Source organism: Oratosquilla oratoria, chromosome 9, assembly GCF_046742065.1.
Source record: "Oratosquilla oratoria isolate Oo_2021 chromosome 9, ASM4674206v1, whole genome shotgun sequence".
NCBI lineage: Eukaryota > Metazoa > Arthropoda > Malacostraca > Stomatopoda > Squillidae > Oratosquilla > Oratosquilla oratoria.
In genome coordinates, this window is record NC_134785.1 from 39032482 (window position 1) to 39054888 (window position 22407).

At 39.5% G+C, this 22407-nt stretch overlaps 1 protein-coding gene across 2 annotated transcripts in view; it reads right to left on the reverse strand.

The window, feature by feature from the left end:
- The window catches only part of LOC143028313 (inositol-tetrakisphosphate 1-kinase-like), a 62075-nt gene that overhangs the window by 33952 nt on the left and 5716 nt on the right, over positions 1 to 22407 (reverse strand). For both annotated transcript variants that reach the window (XM_076190207.1, XM_076190208.1), the window contains 4 exons: positions 18604 to 18702; positions 15386 to 15527; positions 2971 to 3069; positions 247 to 290 (listed from right to left, as the gene is read on the reverse strand). In XM_076190207.1, the coding sequence (XP_076046322.1) occupies positions 247 to 290; positions 2971 to 3069; positions 15386 to 15527; positions 18604 to 18702 (384 nt within the window). The remainder of the gene's footprint in view (positions 1 to 246; positions 291 to 2970; positions 3070 to 15385; positions 15528 to 18603; positions 18703 to 22407) is intronic.

Here is a 22407-nt window from a genome sequence, read left to right on the forward strand (position 1 = left end):
AAATAATCAAGATGCCAACACCAGCATCCTCGTACACCCACTCGCACCTCATGACGCCTACATAGGTGTCATCATATGGAAGAGGTTAAGTCATGTAAAAAATGCACAATAATATCAGTGTTAATTAATAACTGGGTCAAATATAGTACTTGAATATATTGTCTCTAAATTTTTCTTTTTTAATTTGATCATTTTTAAAAACATACTTAAAAAATAAAAAGAAAGAAAAATCAAGACTACTCTCACCTGATGAGCTTCTCTTCCTCCTCCAGCAGATAAAGGTTTGCAAACTGTAAGGAAAACATAGTAAACATAAGCTTTAAGATATATGTTACATTATTATATGCACCAAAAGCAATTTCTCCCTTAACAAGGAGTAGCCAGGTCTAAGCACACACCCATATCATACATAAAACCTTTACAATCAACCCTCCCAACTCATTACTTGTGGATGAGGGGTTAACCTGCCCCCTCCCACATTGCTAAGGTCAAAGGTCATGCAATGAGGTAGTCCTTTTCCAGGACAGGGCCAAAGAGACTAAACTTGTCAAACCCTAACTGCATCATGCAATATACTTTGCAATGGCAGCAGCAGCAGCTATTCTATTCTGTTCTACTGTATATACCAAAGGTTTTTTTCCCCATTATAAGGTAGGTAGCCAATGTCAAAGGGCATGTACTCACTCCCACCCATCATATTTCTACAGCAACAATAACATACAACCACTCCTTGTTTAACGACGACAATTGGGACCAGTGCGCCGTCATTAACCGAATTGGTCGTTAAGCGAAAGTGTATACATATACGTACATGTACTGTATGTACAATGTCCAGCAATACATGTATCTTTATTTTCGTGTATTTCCCTCATTTATACAGTACATTAAAGCTTTATTTACTGTTTATTTACGGTGGTTATGTTCCCGAAATTACCGTATGTGATCAAATCCGCGTATGCTGACATTCCATATTGAATACCGGGGTATTTTTTTAGTTTCGACCATGGGCGCAATATAGCAATAGAAAATTAATTATTAATTTTGTAAATTAAAATGTATCAACGTAATATGCAATTTTGTGGGCGGAAATGAAAGTAAAAAATACCATGCTACAAGAAAATATGCTAATGAACGAAGTTGGTAGCATAGGATCGGGACGCCATCTTGTCGTCTGCCAACGTCTCTCACGACGACGACAACGAGGACGAGCCGGATGACATTTAATTTGCAGGTAATGATTTATCAAACACAGGTTAGGTTAGTTTAGTTTAGGTTAGGCGAATTTATCATCCTTTCATTTCCTCGACATCGGCATCTATCATAACAAACATGGTGTACCATTCGTCCGACATGACTTCGTTACTTACGAAATTTGTTTTAGCACCTTTTTTTTTTATTTCCGCTCACAAAATTGCATATTACGTTGATACATTATAATTTACAAAATTAATATTTAACTTTCTATTGCTATATTGCGCCCTTGGTCGAAACTAAAAATTTACCACTACCGGTATATATTGTACCCCAGGTAGTTTTTCCAGCTTGCAGGATGGTAATGTAGACCTAAGCTTCAGAACACTTTACCTCACAGCTAATATCCACTGTACAAGTTCATTTATAACATCATACAAATTTGCCTCGGCCAACTTAATTATCGTACACAACGTCGTAACTTCGGGAGATTTACGTTAAACGAATATTGGTCTGTCATAAAGCCCGTCGTTACTCCGAGTTGTCGTTAACCGAGTAGGTCGTTAAACGAGGAGTGGGTGTACAGTACATATAACAAAAGTTTTTTCCCCTCTTTCAAGGGAGGTTGCCAAAAACAAATGCATAAAAACCACTCCCACCCATTCCATCCCTAACATACTCCACTCCCCTCCACCCTCTTATCTTGGTGTCTCCTGGATAATGAGTCATCCCTGCATCTTGTCCACAGCCCTGGGTCAGAAGCAGTGTCACAAGACAGCACATCCACAGCAAGGCCACTTCATTAAATTGGCAACCCTCCCCTCCATCCCCTCATGCAGAAAAGGAGAATACGGAGAGAAATAAAAAACAACATCCACTGCCCTGGGTCAGAAGCAGTGTCACAAGACACAGCACATCCACAGCAAGGCCACTTCATTAAATTGGCGACCCTCCATCCACCACCCTTTCCTCCCTCTCATTTTAGCTCCTCATGGATGACAGGTTATCCCTGTATCCCACCCACTGCCCTGTGTCAGAAGCAATGTAACAAGGCACAGTACATCCACAGCAAGGCTACTTCATTTAATCAGCAACCCCCTCTCTCTCTGTACCCTCATGCAGAAAAAGAGATGGGGAGAAATACCTTCTGGCTGCATCAAAATATCATTAACACATAAGCATCCCCTACCCACCCATCCCCTGCCCCTCCCTTCCTTGCATAACAGTATCATATATATAAACGGTGAATCTCCACTCATACCTATCTCCTACCTTCTCCCTTCCTTGCTCAATGCCCCCTTTTACCCCATCCATCCATCTCATCCTCAGTCACCCCCTCGAGTTCACTCCTTCCACCTCTGCCTTCCACATATCTTTCACTAATTTTTCCTCACTCATTCTTTTCATCTGTCCAAACCACTTCAATAATCTTTCATCAACCCTATCTGCCATCTCCTTTTCCACTCCCAATCTCCTATCACCTCATTTCTCACTCTATCCAACCTAGTTACCCCTATCATATTTCTCAGACATTTCACTTCAAATACATTTAAACTTTTCCTATCTGCCTCTCTTAATAAATTCCAAGTCTCTGCCCCCCGATACAATGCCGTCGGCACAATCACCCCTTCGTACAATCTCCTCTTTGCATTCAGTCCCAGATGCCTATTTCTCATAACACTTTTTAATCCCCCATATATATTCATATGAGACTGCATACCACATATATAACAGTTAAAAAAAATGTAACCTATTCATACCATTGCTTATTCATCTTACCAACTGGAAATGTGATATTGGACTCCTGAAGTTGTTGGTCCGTGGCTTCTTCATTTTGAGTATCTAATAGCACACAGTATGAGGGTGTTAGCACCAACTCTGTTGGAAAAAATATATATATATATATATACATCTAAATAAAATCAGACTGGTAAGAAACATCTACACAATAGTGTATTTCATTCACTATTGTACCATCCAGTATGGAAGGGTGGTTACATTCACTATCAGTTTCACATTACCTTCATGCATAATAAAATTAACATTGGTAAAAGCAGATGTTTTTATAAATTATGCTACATTTTTATACAGTCTGTCATACACCCAAAGAATAATTTAAATCCAAGCCAATCACATTCTTTTAACCCCTTCACTCAGGGCCAAGATCTCGCGGGCAGCATTAGCTGCCAGACGTGCGATGTTGCGTCATAATACATACTTGCATTATTAAAAATAAAGTTACCGCTGTATTGCTCGTTCTCTTTCACCCGTGAATTTTGATAACCATAGAAAATATGATGAAGCCAGATTACAGAGTATGGGGGTCACACAGGTACAACTACAATATATATAATCAAGATGCCGACATCAGCATCCTCGCATACCCACTTGCTCCTCATGACACCTACGTAGGCGTCATCGTATCGAAGGGGTTAACTCACCATCATTACACATAACAGACTTTTTATAATACTCGTATTATTTCAATGTGGATGAAGGTGAAACTGGGAAAGGAGATGTGGGTTTTTGTAAGTGTATATGGGCCTGGTAGTGAGAAGAGTGTAGAAGAAAGGGAGGCTTTTTGGATAGATTTAAATGAATGCATTGAGGGATTAAGGAGGAACATCAATGTGTAGTAGTATTGGGAGACCTTAATGCTAGGGTAGGATATGAACCAATTGATGGAGTGGTTGGGAAATGTGGAGTTCCAGGAAAGAATTGTAGTGGAGAGTTGATGGTGGAGATGTGTCTAGAAAGAGAGTTGATGATAGCAAATAATACAGTGTTTTGGAAGAAAGTCAAGCATAAGTACACATGGGAGAGGGTGGTGGATAGAGCGTTAATGGACTATGTAGTGGTAGATAGGAGAATAATAGGAAGAGTTAAGGATGTACATGTTCTAAGGGGAGAGAGTGGGGGAATATCAGATAATTTTTGGAAGTTAAGTTGAGAGTGGAGGATAGATGTAGAAAGAGGAAAAGGACAAAAGGTAGGGAGGTGCTTAGAGTGAACTCTTTAAATGAGAAGGAAAAGGAGGAGTACAAGAAGAAGCTGAGAGAGGAGTGGGAGGGAGTGAAGGATAGAGTAGAACTAGGAGTGGAGGAGGAATGGGGATGGTTCAAGGAGGGAGTCACAAAGTGTCCAAAGATGGTGTATTTACCTAGTTATTTACCTAGCTGTACTTTACGGGACAGGAGCTATGCTCGTAGCGACCCATTTTTGTATCTCTCCACATCCAGTTTATTCTTGAAATCGTGTATAGTGTGTGGAACAAGAAGGATGGGAGGAAATAGAAGGAAAGGGTAGTGAGTCGTGGGATGAGGAAACGAAGAAGGTTGTAGAAGAGAAGAAGCGAGCTTTCACAAATTGGTTACAAAATAGGACGAGGGAGTCATATGAGAGATACAAAGAAAAGAGAAGTAAAGCACATGGTAAAGGAGGCAAAGAGGAAAGCAGATGTGAAATGGGGTAAGAGTATGACAGAAAATTTTGAAAGTAATAAAAAGATGTTTTGGAAAGAAATTAAGGGAGGAAGAAGAGGCAAATCAAGTAGAGAAGAAAAGGTAAAAGGTGCAGATGGAGAGATGATAATGGAAGAGAAGGCAGTATGAGGAAAATGGGCAGAGTATTTTAGGGAATTGCCAAATGTGGAGGATAGGGAGGGAAAGATAGTTGCAGTGAAAAGTGCTAAGAAAATGACCGTGATGAGTGAGGAAAATGGAGGAGAAATAAGGAAGGATGAAGTGAAGGCAGTTGTTAAGATGAGAGCAGGTAAGGCACCTGGTCTGGATGGATGCCATGCACAATGTCTAAAAAAAGGAGGTACAGTGAACATGGACTGGCTGGTGAGGTTATTTAATGTTTGTTGGAGAGAGGGTAGAGTGCCAGAGGCTGGAGGAGTGCTTCTATAATTCCACTCTACAAAGGAAAAGGGGACAAGTGTGAGTGTAGTAGTTTCAGCAGGATTAGCTTGTTGAGTGTAGTTGGGAAGGCTTATGGGAGGATCTTGATTGAGAGAATTAGGAGAGGAACAGAGGGAGTAATTGGTGAGGAACAGGGTGGATTTAGGATGGGTAGAGGTTGCGTGGATCAGATTTTTGTGGTAAGACAGATATGTGAGAAAGCTATAGGAAAAGGTAAGGATGTTTTTTTTTGGCTTTTATGGATTTGGAAAAGGCTTATGACAGGGTAGATAGAAGGGCATTGTAGGAGGTTTTGCAGATATAAGGGATAGGAGGAAAGCTTTTAGGAACTGTCAAGAGCTTTTACGAGAGTAGTAGAGCATGAGTCAGGTTTAGAAATGGAGAGAGTGAGTGGTTCGAGGTAAAGGTGGGACTTTGTAAGGGATGTATTATGTCACCCTGGCTGTTCAATCTTTACATGGATAGGGTGGTGTGAGAGGTAAATGCAAGGGTGGTGGGTCAGGGATTGGAGATGGTTAAAGAAAATGGAGAAAAGTGGGAGGTGAGCCAGCTGTTGTTTGTGGACGACACTGCGCTTGTAGCAGGATCAGAGGAGGGATTGAGGAAGTTGGTGACAGAGTTTGGGAGTGTGTGTGAAAGAAGAAAGTTGAAGATAAATGTGGGTAAAAGATAGGTGATGAAATGTACAAGGGGTGAAAGTGGCAGCAGACTGGATGTGAGCATTAAGGGAGAGCAACCGGAGGAAGTGGATAGTTTTAGATACTTGGGTGTGAATGTGGCAGGAAAAGGAGAAGTGGAGGTAGAGGTAGAATGTAGATTGAGAGAAGCAAGTAAATGCCTTGGTGGATTAAAAAGTGTAATGAGAAATAGACATTTGGGAATGGATGCTAAGGGGAGATTGTATGAAGGAGTGATTGTGCCAACAGCACTGTATGGGGCAGAAACATGGAACATAAGAGAGGAAGAGAGATGGAGTTTAAATGAGTTTGAGATGAGGTGTCTGAGAAATATGATAGGGGTTACTAGGCTGGATAGAGTGAGAAATGAGGATATAAGGAGGAGAACAGTGGTAGTAAGGGAGTTGGGAGATAGGGTGGATGAAAGAGTATTGGGATGATTTGGACACATGGAAAGAATGAGTGAAGAAAGATTGGTAAAAGAGGTATGGAAGGCAGATGTGGAGGGAGTGAACATGAGGGGGTGACCTAGGATGAGATGGATGGATGGAGTGAAAGGGGCTTTGGGGAAGAGGGGAATGTTTGTTGAGGAAGGATGAGAGAGGACAAAAGACAGGGGTGAATGGAAAATGGTTGTATATGGATGATGTTGTGATGCATGAGGTGGAATGGGTAGGAGGTTGGGGGGAGGGGTGAGGTAGTATGTGTGAGAAAATTTTGATGCAGCCTGAAGAGATTTCTCCCCGTCTTCTCCTTTTCTGCATGAGGCGACGGAGAGGGGTGGTCGCCGATTTAATGATGTGGCCTTGCTGTGGATGTGCTGTGTCTTGTGACACTGCTTCTGACCCAGGGCACTGGACAAAATACAGGGATGACCCGTCATCCAGGAGGTGCCAAGTTAAGAGGGAGGGTAGAGGGTCGAGGGGAGTGGAGTGGAGTGTATTGGGGATGGAATAAGTGGGAGTGATTTTTATGCCTTTGTTTTTTGGCTACCTCCCTTGTAAGGGGGAAAAGCCTGTGGTATATGTGTGTATTTCATTCAGATGAGGAGGCCACTCTGTCATGAAAATGTTAAAGAAATAAATATATGACAACAGGTTAGTGGATTAATGAAAAAAAAATTCATTCTTCAGTTTTATAACTGTTGAAAATATCTTAACAACAAAGCTAAGTCATCAAAATGAGCAATTACTGTACATTACTAGACACCAATCATGTTTCCCGAGTACAAAACTGATTTAATGTCTGGGACTGAATACATTACAATAGACTCATCTGGGCTGTGTGACATTACCATGGTTGTTCAATGTGCACATAGATGGCCTGATAAGTAAATACAAGAGTTCTAGGCAGAGACATGGAAATGGTGGGTGAAAATGGAAGGGTATGGTAAATGAATGAATCAATCAGGTTACTCCTCATTATCAGAGTATCAACTCAAATTGGAAACAACTGCCATTTATGAGTTCACTTACCAAAATTACACACATTAAAGGTCAACTGAGAAGGTCTTCAAAGAGGTGGTGAATATTTGCTAGATGTATGGCTTAGTCACTTTTTGATAAAATAATGCAAAAATAAATCCTAATTATTACACAAAAGGCCTATCAAAATATTGATAGCAGACAAACTTTCCTTTATTGATCTTTGGATGTTCTCGTAAGGCTGTAAAGTCAACCTCACTGGGCCCACCACAAAATACACATGCCCAACATGCTCTAAACCCATTACTTCGAGCAAACAGACAAAGGGCTCAGTTCAGTGCAATATGTGCAAAAACTGGGCCCACCTCACTTGTACAACACTTGCTGACACAAACCAATACACAAACACTTGGACATGTTCTACCTGCCCTCCAGTAACCCCAATCCCACCTCCCCAACCACAGCCAACACCCTTACCCACTCCCAATTTCCCCTTGCCCTTACCCCCGATTAGTACTCCCCTTCCTTTGTCCCCGATCTCTCCTTTCCCCCCCTCTGACCCAGATCCTACACCTTCCCCACTACCACCCCAACCTCAACCCCAAACGGCAACATACAACACATACAAAACACACAACATCAACATATTACAACACAACATTGACGGTATTAACACTAAAAAACATGAACTTGAACACTTTCTTAAACAACACTACATACACATTGCAATTCTACAAGAAACAAAATTAAGACACTCACACAAAACACCATAATTTCATAATTACACCACCATCAGACAAGACCGGACTGACGGCAATGGCGGTGGACTCGTCACCCTGATCCACCATTCCATCTGTTTTGTGGACACAAGTGCCACAACCAAAATTCTCCTCCCTACCACAGATAACACAACAGAAACCCAATCCATTCGTATCCGCACAGGCAACAATTCAACACTGACAATAGTTAACATGTACATTCCCCCCCAATCATCCCCCACAGTTCCAAACACCTTCAGACCTCAACTCAGCCAACTAACCTCAATCCCCAACCTGATCATGGGTGGTGACTTCAACGCCAAGTCGTCAGCCTGGTTTGTCGACAACCCCGACACAGACAGAGGGCTTGATATACAGACTCAACTCGACTCATTGACTATCATGAACAACACGCATAATCATACACATATCCCATACCAAGCCCTCTACACTCCCTCCTCTCCTGATATCACCTTTTGCTCCCCCTGCCTAACCCCAACAACATCATGGAGAGTGGTCGGAGCCCTTGGTTCTGACCACCTTCCAATCATCATCACCACCAAAACAAGATGCACCCCAGCTGGCCACAGACACACTTACACCAATTACAAGAGAGCTAACTGGGAAGCCTTTAATGAAGAGACAGAACAACATTTTGAAACACTTAACAGTACACCAATCACAAACATAAACAATGCTGTACACGCTTTTAATACAATCATACAAAACGCAGACAAGAGATACATCCCTAGAGGCAACAGAAAATCACACAACCCCAACTTCACACCAGAAATCCAAGGCCTCATCAGACAACGTGACACACTTAAACACGATACCCCCACACCTATCCCTCAAAACATAGCAGACCAAATACAAACACTAAACACTGTGATTGCCAATAAAATACATGAACAAAAAACACAAAATTGGCAAAACTTTATCAATACACTTGATCACAAAACAAACACCAGCAAATTGTACAAAACACTCAACAGCATCACACTATCCAACACTAACACTACACGCTCTCACGCAGCAATAATCACAACAACAGATAATCTACCCTCAAACAGACAACAAGCAAACGCACTCATACGTCATTTTGCACAGACGAGCCATCTTACATCTCACCCTGACGACCGACGCACCATTCGACGTAAGAAAGACTTCCCCACAGACTCAGACTATACACCCTTCATAGACAGTCAGACAAAACTCATAATGCATAGTCTCAAGCACTCATCTGCCTGTGGCCCTGATAACATAAGCAACATCCACCTAAAACACATTGGACCACAAGGTATGCACGCACTCACAAACATTGCAAACTACAGCTATTCACACAACACTATACCCGACATCTGGAAGCATGGTAAAATAATCACCATTCCAAAACCGAACAAAGACCCAACAATCCCATCATCGCACCGCCCAATCACACTTCTCTGCACCCCCTCTAAAGTCATTGAACGCCTAATACTTAAACTTGTCACACCATATATTCCCCTTGCTGACTCACAACACGGTTTTAGGCCACTACACTCCACAAACACTCTTCTGACAAACCTCACACAAAGAATTTTTGATGGCATCAATTCAGATAGGCCCCACCACAGAACACTTCTTATAACATTGGACATTAGTAAAGCTTTTGATGCTATCCCCCGCCACAACCTAACAAATAAAATATATAACACAGACATGCACAATAACACCAAAAGATGGCTGGCCAATTATCTGGCAGGCAGGAATGCTCATGTGTCATATAATGGCCAATCATCGCACATCAGAAACATTAAGAACGGAGTACCGCAGGGCTCAGTTCTATCCCCCACATTATTTGATTTATACATGCATGACTTACCCACGCCAGACACCTCAGAAATACAAATCTCTTCCTACGCAGACGACATAACAATCACATGCACACATCGTAACACAGACAAAGCTGCAGAAATAATCCAGCCTTACCTTGACACACTCAACACATGGTTCATCACAAACAGACTCAAAATAGCTCCAACCAAATCTACAGCAACACTTCTCACCAACTGGACAAAAGAACACAAATACATACCTCATCTCTACATCAACAACACTCTAATACCACACACAAACACACCGAAAATTCTTGGTGTAACATACGATACATCCATGTCTTTCAAACAACACCTCACAAACATAAAAAACAAATGCACACCTAGACTTAACGCACTTAAGTCAATCACTGGAACAACATTTGGACAAAACAAAGAAACTAATATAACAATATACAAACAATGCATACGCTCAGTGATGAATTATGCGAGTCCTGCATGGGCTCCTAATCTCAGTGAGACACACCACAACACCCTTCAAATCATACAAAACAAAGCCCTAAAAACAATTACAGGCTGCACAAATACATCACCTACAGACCATTTACACCATGAAACAAAAGTCCTCAAAGTCAAGGACCACCTCGACATGAGAGGCACACAAACACTTGCTGCAGCCACCACAAACACATCACACCCGTTACACTACATAGCAGAACACCCACACACACCAAGAAACATTAAAACTACACCCAAAGACCTTTATTACACACAGATACTCTCTTCTCTTCCTCCACAACCACCAAATACCAGCCTCCGGAAACATATTCATAATCATATTACTCACCGCTCCATTAACACACTGAAAGACAACACACTGCTGCATGCCAGACCCCCTGATATCCACCCTTCTGAATCCTCTCTCCCACGTAAGGACAGAGTCCACTTGGCCAGACTGCGATGCGGTCACCACCCAGCACTTCTAAGCTACCAGAAGAGGCTGGACGACCGTGTTGTGAATAGCTGCCCAGGATGTAACACTTCACCCCATACCATACAACACATAATGGAAGACTGCATTATACACAATCATGCACGCAAACAACACAACATACACTCTATAAAGGATTTGTGGGAAAACCCAGTTTCGGCTGTGGCCTTCCTTGGGGAGACGGGACTGCTCGGACAGACAGTCTAGGGAACGACAACAACAACAACAACAACAACCTCACTGTTTACATTCTGATGCATCCATATGCGTGCACTATGAAATGCCATACTGCACTGTCAACTTCAACAGTGATCTGTCATATTTCATGCATTAGCAAGGTTTTATTAAATATTTAGTTCGAAAATGTTTTATTGTGTCGCCGCACATTGCAACAGTGATTTAACGAAACATTCTGCTGTGGATGGACTTCATTTTCATTCTTTTCCGAAAGACCCTGTTCACGAAAAGGACTGGATCATTTGGTGCAGATGGCACAAGTCATGAAAGCCTGGAATGAAAGCAAAACTAAACATTTTTGGAAAAAAAAAAAAAAAAAAACACTTGGGACCCTGGGCTTGCCAAGTCACTAGCAATTAGCATGAATTCCATTCTAAAAGAAGATGCAACACTGACAATTTTTGTCATCTACAATACCCCAGGTTTGGCAAGCAAACGCCGTCGAAGGAGCACTGCTACTGAAAAAAGACAATGCCAGATGGTAGGTGTATCAGTCTGTATCATGTGTATAGGTAGGGCTGTGTTATCTATGCTATCAATGACAATCGTTTACAAGCATGGTTAGGCTTGACTAATGATTTTTGGGCTAGGCCTAAGCAGATTAGGGGTAAAGTCATGACATAGGCTAGCTAGGCCTGTAGGCCAATGAATATGATCACCCCACTCCACCATGGTGACAGGCATGACCATGATGACAGGGGCTTCCATAATAGGCCTATGATCACATCTTGTCAATTGGAGTCAACCAAATTAAAGTCTGTTTTTTCTTAAGTCAAACAAGTGGAATCCCCCTCCCCACCACCACCACCCCAGCAGGAGTTAAGCCTAATTATCCTGGACCAGGAGGAAGGAATTCATACTAATACAGACCTAGTGATTTTTTTCAACTGTTACAAAGTGCTATGATGAATATTCACCTTCTGCTAGTACCACTATCAGCGAAATTGAGATGGAATGTGAAAGTGACCATGGTGATAATGTCAGGCATATGATTGATGGCTTCTCTTCCCCCACAGTAACCACTACCTATGGCAGATAATTTTATAGATATATCTGTGAGTATCTTTTGCTAGCCTTCCTCTCCCTTTCAGTCAAATGGTTTCCCTATTCTCTTTGCTACATAGGCCTGTTTTATTGTAACTTATTACAAATAAAAACAATCTGTAATTCATGAATCCTTTAAACTGTTGCCTGTAAATATAAAGTTTGGCATCCAAATCTGATAACTCTTCGATTTGCTGGTAAACACAAAGATGGCTACCGCTGGACTCTGGCCATAGAATGTGATTTTTTTTTTTTTTTTGTAAATGTTTTTGTTCATTTTATACCTGTTTTGCAATGCACATTACTCCATTTATTAGTCTTCCCCACCCAAAAACCCCGATTTCCCACACGTCCCCCAAGATCGTTCGGGGGATGTAGGCAAAGTGCATAACTTCAATACTTAATTACTTCAAAAGTACGCATTTGCGACGGAAATGATGTACACCATCGTTCATATCACAACATTTCTCACCAGAAACACATAAGCCACATATCAAATTCTTTGGTTGGGTGAAACTATAAATTGTCCAAATCTTCTTCACTCAATGTGAAGTTACTTATGTATTGCTGGCCATGTCCAAGAATGTAAACAACAACCAATATGTCATCAGTTGTCCTAGCGGTAGAAGATGTAACTATGACATTGAAAAATTCGTCTGCTATCATACACTTTTATGATCATGCTATTTGAATAAAATCAAGACATTCTAGAAACATGCATTTTAGTGTTCTTACTTCATCTAAGTTATATTTTCATACATGAAATAACAAAAAATAAAGAAATCCAAAACCTTCTAAGTCGACCTTTAAACTAGACCTACTACTTGTAACACACCTTACCCCTTAGACAACAGCACCCTAGGAAAACACAAACATATAACATAAAAACACTATACCAGTACCATACTCACAAACCTCACCCAAAAAGTAATGGATGACTTCAACAAGAAAATGACACCTCATGGAACAATAATGGTGGCAATAGATGCAAGGCTTTTGACACAGTGCTAAGACATATTCTGTCAAAAAAGTCCTAGAAAATTAAATACACAATGACAATGATTGGTTGAGAAATTTCCTATCTGGGGGAGAATACAAAATACCTCAGAATAACCATCTATCAGGGAGCAATCAATCAATCTGTTGCTCCAGATTTCTCTTGGAGGAGACCCACAGCTCCCAGGTACAGCAATGACCACTGGACAGGCTTAACCCCTTCGTTACCGACCCGTCAACCTTACGTAAACAAACGTTTCAAACCGTCCCACGAATGGCTGGAGCCTTATGTTTGTAAACACAGACACTTGCCACCACATGGGTAGAAATAACCCAGAAACCGAGGCCTTGAGAGCTCTCAATACACACAGCTTATAACTGTGACACGTGAGTGTCACGGGGAGCACGCTCGGTTCCTGGCGGGTGCACTCAACCGTGACACGCAGGTGTCACAAAACACACATCTGGTACTCAAGGGGTTAAAGGTCATGCAAGGATGAAATATTGTGTTGTCTAGGAATAATTACAGTAGGGCAGTGTACTGTGAGGTGTTCAGTTTCCTCTGTGTAATGGCTGCATCTCGGGCAGTTTGATTCCGTGTATATTTGTGAGCAGCACACCGGTGGATAGGCTCTCTTTGAATCCACATTGGTTTGGAAAGGTGGATTGTATTTTTTCTGCTACTAATCTTTCTGTCAGCTTAGACATGGTGGAAAGTAGTGACATGTCTGTATGATGCAGGTTTTTATGTTTTGTTTGGTTTTCCTATAGGTATTATGTGGGCTCTTAAGATAGTTTGAATTCTTTTGTACTTTAAGTGGTTGAAGATATCTGTTAAGGCTTTTATTACATTTGGGTTGAGATGATTTAGATGAATGTTTGATGGGATGGCATATATGTCTAGTTTTATTTTTTGTATTTATGTTATTTTCCTATTTTCTACAGTAGTGAGTTTGAAACTTGTTTTGGATAAGTGTTCACTGATGATATTGCATTCCTCTGTTGGTGAAATTGTTTCATGGGTGGGGGATAGGTTAATTTTTGAGTTTTCAATGTTTTTATGGTCTTCCACATTTTTTATCATATTTTTTCCTAGTTTTACTTCTTGTTGCTAATTAGTTTTATGATGTCTTTGTTTAACTGTTGTAGCAATTCTTTATCTTGTTCAGTTAGATCTTGTCTGCTTTTTAGTTTACTTATTTCTTTTAGGGTGGCTCTCTTTTGTGTAGTTGAGATTGTATTTTTTCCTGTACCCACATGGAGTGTCTTTTGCCTACCTTCTGAATGGTTACTGATATGTCATCCACACTGCTCTATCTATGGATAGGAACTCATCTATATCAAGTGTCTAAATTTTTCTATATTTCCTCTATGTATTCTTGACTTTTTTTAAGTAGATTGTAACTTTCCTTCTAGTTCTATGGTGACCTTTACTAGGAAAGTGGTCTAAAGGGAAGTCATGTATGGTTTCCAATGTTGTTTATGTCTGTAGGAATGGGAACGCATTGTTATGTGAGGGGAAATTGCTTGTTGATTATATTGAGGAGGTTGCAAAGTAAGGTGGTTGCTAGAGTTTCATATTTGAGTTGTTTTAGTATTTTGTGTCCTCCTTGGTCAGTTGTTTGTGAGTTAAGCCAAATTAGATGAAGTGCATTCATATCACCTGCCAGTACATGGTTTGTTAATGAACTGAGTGGTTAGAGTTGAGGGATGTAGCCTTGGGAGGCTGATGTAGTGGGTGGTATGTAAATATTTGTAATGTTACAAGTTGTTTTCTTTGTGTTTGGATAGAGATTATTTCTGTTGTGGTGCCTCCTAACGTTAGTCTGGTTTCTTTTATTTTGTTGTACAAGGATTTGCTGTTGTGTATTAATGTTACAAGTCTACAAGAGAGATCCAGAACAACTAGCTGATTGTTCTGGCTGATTCCTACTGATATTCAACCTAAGGCATCATACCCTAAATCTAAGAGCTGTCTTCCGTAATCCCTTCACAAATATGGAAGTGTCATAAGGTTGAACAAATCAGTGGTGCAATTAAAGCAAAGGGGAAAATATGCCCAGGAAATCCTGTAATTTCTGCTACCAATAGTGCCACAGAGATGAATAAGATTGCCTGGCAACACCTAGAATAAAAGTTGAAATGCCATCCAGTATGGAAGGGTTAATCATGTTACATTCACCATCAGTGTCACACTACATTCAAGCAAAATAAAACTGACATTGGTAGAACCAGATGTTTTTATAAATTATGCTACCTTTCTATACAATGTCATACACCCATAAAATAATTTAAATGCAAGCCAATTACATATTCTCTTAACTTACCATCATTACACATAACATGTTTCAGTAATGTGTAGGTTTTGTTACGGTGCAGGAGGCAGCAAACACCTTCCAAAGGGTCCATGAGGAGTGTTGACGGATGTGCCTTGGCATAGTTCTCAAACCGTTCCACCATCTTCTGTGCCTTTAACAACCAGCAAGATCTTCATTAAGTAAAATTCTGTTGATTAACTTAGTATGAAATTAATATTGTAATAAAATCTATCTGCCTAGTTTCAAAGAAAATTATGCTATGAATCTGCAACTCAAGATTTCAACAAATCATGTGATTATGACACTGCTTCTGACCCAGGGCAGTGGGCGAGATGCAGAGATGACCTGTCATCCAGGAGGAGCCAAGATAAGAGGGAGGGAGGGGTATGGATAAGAGTGGAGTATGTGGGGACGGAATAGGTGGGAGTGGATTTTATGCCTTTGTTTTTTGGCTCCCTCCCTTGTAAGGGGGAAAGAGCCTTTGGTATATGTATTTAACTAGCTGTATTTACCTGGTTGTATCTTACAGGAAGGTGAGCTACGCTCGTGGTGTATATCACCATATCTAATTTGCTTTTAAATTCTTGTATTGTTTTTGCAAACACTATTGTTTCAATTAATATGTTTCCTTCATCCACCACTCTGTGGGAAAAACTTTTGTTTCAGGTCTCTTCTATAACTGTCTTTTTTTGGGTTTCCTTATATGTCGTCTTGTGTTTCTCTTATACCAATTTAGAAAGTCATCTCTATCAAGGACTTCCACACCTCTCATAATTCTGTAGATGGTCAACATGTCACCATTTTCTTTTCTTTGTTCCAGAGTCTGTAGTTCTAGTTTTGACAATCTTTCTTCATATGACATCTTTGATAGTATTGGGGCCATCTTCATAGTTGCTCTCTGGATTCCCTCAATTTTCCTTATATTCTTTTAAGTACTGGGTGACCACAGTGTCACTGCATACTCCAATTTAGGCATTATCAGTGTGACTAGTATTTTCTTTACTATTTCTTCATCCAAGTAAGTAAAAGCCACTTTTATAGATCTTAGCAACTTATCAGTTTTGCCGACAATTTTCTTTATATGTTTGTCAGGGACATATCTTTTTGCGATGATCACCTCCACGTCTTTTTCAGATCCCATTTTCATTACTTCCTTTCCACCAATTCTATACTGACCTGATATCCTTTTTTTTTCTATTTTTTCCAAATTCCATTATGCTACATTTCTTAATGTTGAAGTCCACTTCCTACTTCTGACTCCATTCCCAAACCCTGTTCAGATCTCTCTGTAGTGAGTCACAGTCCATTTCAGTACTCACTTAACAATTTTAGATCATCGGCAAAGAAGCTCATGTAACATTCCAATACTGATCCTTGTGGAACTCCACTAATTACCTCTTTCCAAGCAGAACTCATCTCTGAGCACTACCCTCATTTTTCTTCCATGCAAAAAGTCCTCCATTCATTTCAATTTACCTTGTATCCCTCCTATGGTTTCCAGTTTTCTTAGTAGTTTTTTGTGAGGGTCTTTATCAAAAACTTTTTGTAGAGCTAGGAATGCACAATCAGCCCATTCGTCCCTTTCTTCTATTATGTCTAGTAGTCTTGAGTAAAAACAGATCAAATTTGTGGTACATGATCTTCCCTGTCTAAATCTGAACTGTCTCAGATTTTGGGTATTGTTCTCCTCCAGATGTTTTATCCATCTACTTTTTATATACCGTGCTTGTAAGGGGAACAGGCCTGTAATTTGTTGGCTCTTTATTTCCTCCTTTACAAATTGGTACAACATCAGCATTTTTCCAGTCTTTTGGTATTTTTCCTTCTTTAAGTGAGCATTCTTTAACCTTTTCTATCTACCTGACTCACCCACCCACCCACTCTCAATCTTTGAACTTCTATCTCAAAACAAATTTTTATTTTCATTTTCAAAATTTTCTGTGAAACTTATCCCACTTTATATCTGCTCACCTCTATGTCTCCCTTATCATTTTACTTCTACCCATTCAACTCCGATGACAAGAATCTTGTCATCGCAGGTGGATGGGTTAACAGAAGCATTTTGTTTCTATTCTTTTCCTTATATACCTATTATATGTTTCCTAGTTCTATCTTGCAAGTAATATTCATATGCTTATTTTCTTCCACCACTACCTTCACCTCTTCATCCCACCATTTACTACCATTCCTCCTATTCCCTTTCATACTCCTCATTTGTTGTGTACTGTTGTATACTATGCCCATTCTCCTTTGCTATAGTAGATTATGTCTTTTTTTGTGGATGGGTTTAATTTTTTTGTGAGTTCTATAATTATTTTCATTGGGAAGTGGTTGAAGGGGAGATCATGAATGGTCTCCCATGCTGTTTGTGGATAATGAGGTGAGAACACTACATTATCTGGTAAAGTTGCTTGTTGGTTGTGTTGGGGAAAGGAGGGTTGCATAGTGGGGAGTACACTGGAGCTTATAATGCTTAAGTTGGTGAGTTGGTCTTAGACTTTGTTTCCTCTTCCATCTGCTGATTGTACGATTAGATACATGTAGTGGTGTGCATTCAGATATGGATTGTCATTACATGGTTCAGTTGGCTTGTGCACCCATGGGTGATGATGTAGTATGTATATGTTTGTGGTCTTGTATGTTGTTTCCTTTGTATATGAATGTAATCATTTCTAAGTACTGTAGTGTCAATGATTATTCAGTTTCATTCTTGATAAAAAAAATAGTATGCTTTTGTGTATAATTCCACCTTTATACTGTGTTGCATATTTTGGGTCTATACAGGTGGAACTGAAGTTCCTAATGTATATGCAGGTAACATCCTAATCATAATAAAAGATTCACATAGAATGGATACAAAAATTCTTACAATATTGGTGTTGACTTTATGCAGTACTACTACATGCTTCATATGATTCTCTGAAGTCATACACATATAAATCCACTGTTGCCTGCTGTATAGACTTTATTTTGGTGACCATGCCTAATTCATTCATTCTTTCAGACTTCAACTCCTCATTCTATTTGCTTTAATTCTTCCTCTGATAGAACAACCTCTCTTCTGTATGACTTCTTTCTTAGCATGAGAAATAATCTTCATATCTTATAGCTATCATTTATTTAAGACATATAAAGAAAAATCATTAATCACAATCAATCAAACTTCACTATCCTCTTTTCCTGTTTAGCACCACTTCTTTTAAACAAGACAATAAAATAGCACTTACATCTTCATGATGATGAAGTGCAAGAGCATAAAGAGCCGTCATCTTGTGGAGGATGAGATCAAAAGGCCCTTGCTCTTCCAAACTCTTCTCCATGTCAATCTGTATATGGGAGGCAAGAATCTCAAGTGGTAACATGATTAAATTGATCCAACTATAAGGACCTTGGTAACATAAATGTAAATAAATACACAGTAGTAGATCATAAGTTCTGTAACATGATTTACAATGGAGCTGCACTTAATATAACTACGGTACTCCTGTTTACATGGGATAGAATTAATTTTGGTCCACTACTTACTTAATTTGCTACTTTACCAACAAATAAAACTTAAAACCCATCAATGACCAAACATTCTCTATACAATAATCAATCAATCTTAACAAAAAATTCATCTTTGCCCAATTTACTTGTATAAACATTAAACATAACAAGAATCACTGAAAGGCGCAACTAAGTAATGATTCTGTGAGGTGGACTTCAGAGGGAATAATTTCCCTGTAAACTATTTTCATGACTTCCCAAATTCCTTACCTTCAGATACCCTACAAGGTTGGCGCTAAATCTTTAGACTGGGCCTATTTCCCTCCAATTTTAATGACAAAAGGGTAGACAACAACCAGACAATACTTCCTTATTCCTTCTACTGCTAGCCAGTGACAGAGAAATGGATTCACACATCAGTCCAAAGTTTCTTTGCAGAAGTCTATGGGAGGCCCTGTGGACTACTGCTGGTTACTGTGGGACTACAGGTTTCCAGTCAGTGAAACTCAAGACAACCATTATTACTATTTGATGTTCACAAATATTTCATTCATTCAAATACCTGTAATTGATTATTCTAAACAGAAAAACTTCAGTAACATTACTACCTTACATTTGTAGACTACTCATATAAGCCCATTCTCAAAACAGCTCATTAAATAAAATCAAAATGAGAACTTCACCTGATTAAACAAACTCTGCAAACCAAAATTAGTATAATGATAAATTAATACTAATACTCCAACTTCAAATCACTAAGCATATACTCTTTTAACAAAGAAATAAATTAAATGTCAATACCTACAAATGTACCACCAAATTACAATTTACAAGTCAGTTTCAAATGTAAATATCAAATAAGTCCATATAGGACTATATATTAGTGACTTGTAACTTCAGTCAATGAAACTTCCTAATACCCCATAATAAATTTACATGCAATGATAAAATTCATTGTTGGAGGGACATGTGACAGGTATCTACACGTGGTGGTCCTGCAAGATGGACAGTGAAGCTGTCCATTTTCAAAACCTGTTAACTCCCTTGCCTCTACCAAGAGGTGCAGCCCTGTATTTCTTAAAATTGTTCACACATGGAAACCTGATAACCAGCAACTGCTCTCCTCTCCCTTTTACTTTGATCTAGTGAGATAGAAATAGTCCCACATTGATACAACACAGACAACAGTCCAAAGTTTCTTTCCAGAGAAATCTGTGGGAGGTTCCAATGGTTGTTACCAGCCACTGTTGTCATTGTTGCCTTGAGTTTCCCTCACTGAAAACCTGCAGCGTAACAGTAACCAGCAATCAATGGGCCCTCCTATAATTCTCTGAGAAGAATTGCTGGACTGTTGTCTGTGATGTATTATTGTGGGTGTGACCAATGTTAGATACCTATAAGTGATTGTCCTGTGAAAGACATGTCAGACTCACCTCTTAGGGAGGCCAATGGACTTTACCTCTAAGGCCTGTAAAATTAAGTTGGTGGAAAGGAATGCAGAGTATGTGCACATCATGAACACAAAGCCTTTTGCAGCCAGAGCTCTCTTAAAGGTTCTGGATGCCCAATATGCTATTTTGGCCTATGCCTCTATCTCACCTTAGCCAGGTTAATAAAGGACCAAAAATTAACTAAAGCCATTCAACTAGAATTTCTCTCACCTATCTACCTTTTCAACAGATATGAATATATACACCAATGGCTCCTATTCAAACCATGGAGTGGGTTGCACAATAGTGTCCCAAAGTAAAACAAGATCTGGGTCTCTGGCTCCCCATCACTTAAATCTTCACTGCTGGACTCTGTGCCATCCTCACTGCCTGATATGATGAATACAGCTCCCCCTGAATCTAATATAATCATACTGGATTAAAAAAGTAACCTACAAGCAATTTCCAACTCCGAGTCCTGCCACTACCTGATCCACAAAATCCATTCATGGATCATCCTAGTCTCTACTTATTCTTAAAGCTGTATCCTTTTGCTGGGCACCATCCCATGTAAGCTTCCTTGGCAATGAAAAAGCTGACAAGGCAGCCTGAAAGGTGGTATTTACTCCTTTTGATACCTCCATTTCACTACCAGTGACAGACTTTTACTCAGCTTTTCAATCAATATTGCTAAACATGAGCCAAAGGTGCTAGGAACAACATTCAATAAACCTCTTAAAACCAATGCATGGCTATCTTTAACAACAGAACAAATGTTCCGAAAGAATTAGTACACCTAAAAATGAGCCATTCCCTCTTCACACATGGTCACATCATGGTAGAAAATGACCCTCCTATTTCCCAATGTAAAGCTCTCAGCTCCCTCACAACATTATACACACTACTGGACTGCCATATTTATACTCCACCCCAAAATAAATACTGTACCTATTCTACCATCTACCACATCAAACAATACTGACCCTACATAAAATCTTGGGCTACAAAACAATACCTCAATCATCTTTCCACAAATTTCTACAGAAAATAGAACTATCAACCAACCTATAAATACCTTTGACTAATCAAACCAACATACAAAATACAAGATAATGCAAGACAGCAGCACAAGATTGTCCACAAGGACAGAAGTGCTAGTAAACAATAGCCCATAACAACAACAACAACTATCTTTGAGCATTTTACCTACACAGCCAAGAACCAACTTAATTGCTGCATTTTGTATTATCTCAATCTTGTTTTCTTCACTTTATGTGGAGATCACACCACCACAGCAGGGCATATCAGGCATTCTCTATTCTTTTTTTCATCACCTCATTCAAGTAATGAAAAGCCACTATGTAAACTAAACATTTTTATTTCACCCACAATCTTGCAGACATGTTTGTCAGGTGATGAGGTATTCATGATCAATACTCCCAGATCTTTTTCTTCCCTTTCTTTTGTAACTGAATCATTTCCAATGATTTTTTACAATGAAAGTTAATTTCCCATATCTGACTCCATGCATATGTATTACCTATATACTGTAACCATTTAAATCTTCATCTTTCATTTTCATGACCATTGCAAATGTTGTGTAACTTGTCATGTTTTTCATCTTGCCATTTATGTATAATGTATTAAGAACATTACAGGTGCCAGAACTGACCCTTGTGGAACTCCACTAGTCACTATCCTCCATCATGACATCTTGTCCTTCACTAATGTTCTCATGGCCTAGTCTTTCAGGGAACATTGTATCCATTTAAGGAGCTCACCTCTAAGTCCTTCAATATGCTCCAGTTTCCACAAAAGTCTATTGTGAGGTACCTTATAAAATACCTTCTCTTGATTTAGGTACACAAAATTCATCCACTCTCTCTCTCTCCTACAGAACATTCACTGCTCTTAAGTACAAGCTTAGCAGGTTTGGCATATAATCTGTCTGTACTAAAATTAAACTGATTATCTGCAAAAATATTCTTATCTTCAAAATATTTAACTCCTCTGTCTTCACAATACTCTCACACAGTTTAGTTATCATGATGGTCAGTGATACTGGTCTGTAGTTTAACAATATTCTTTCAATTCATCCTATATCAATTTGTA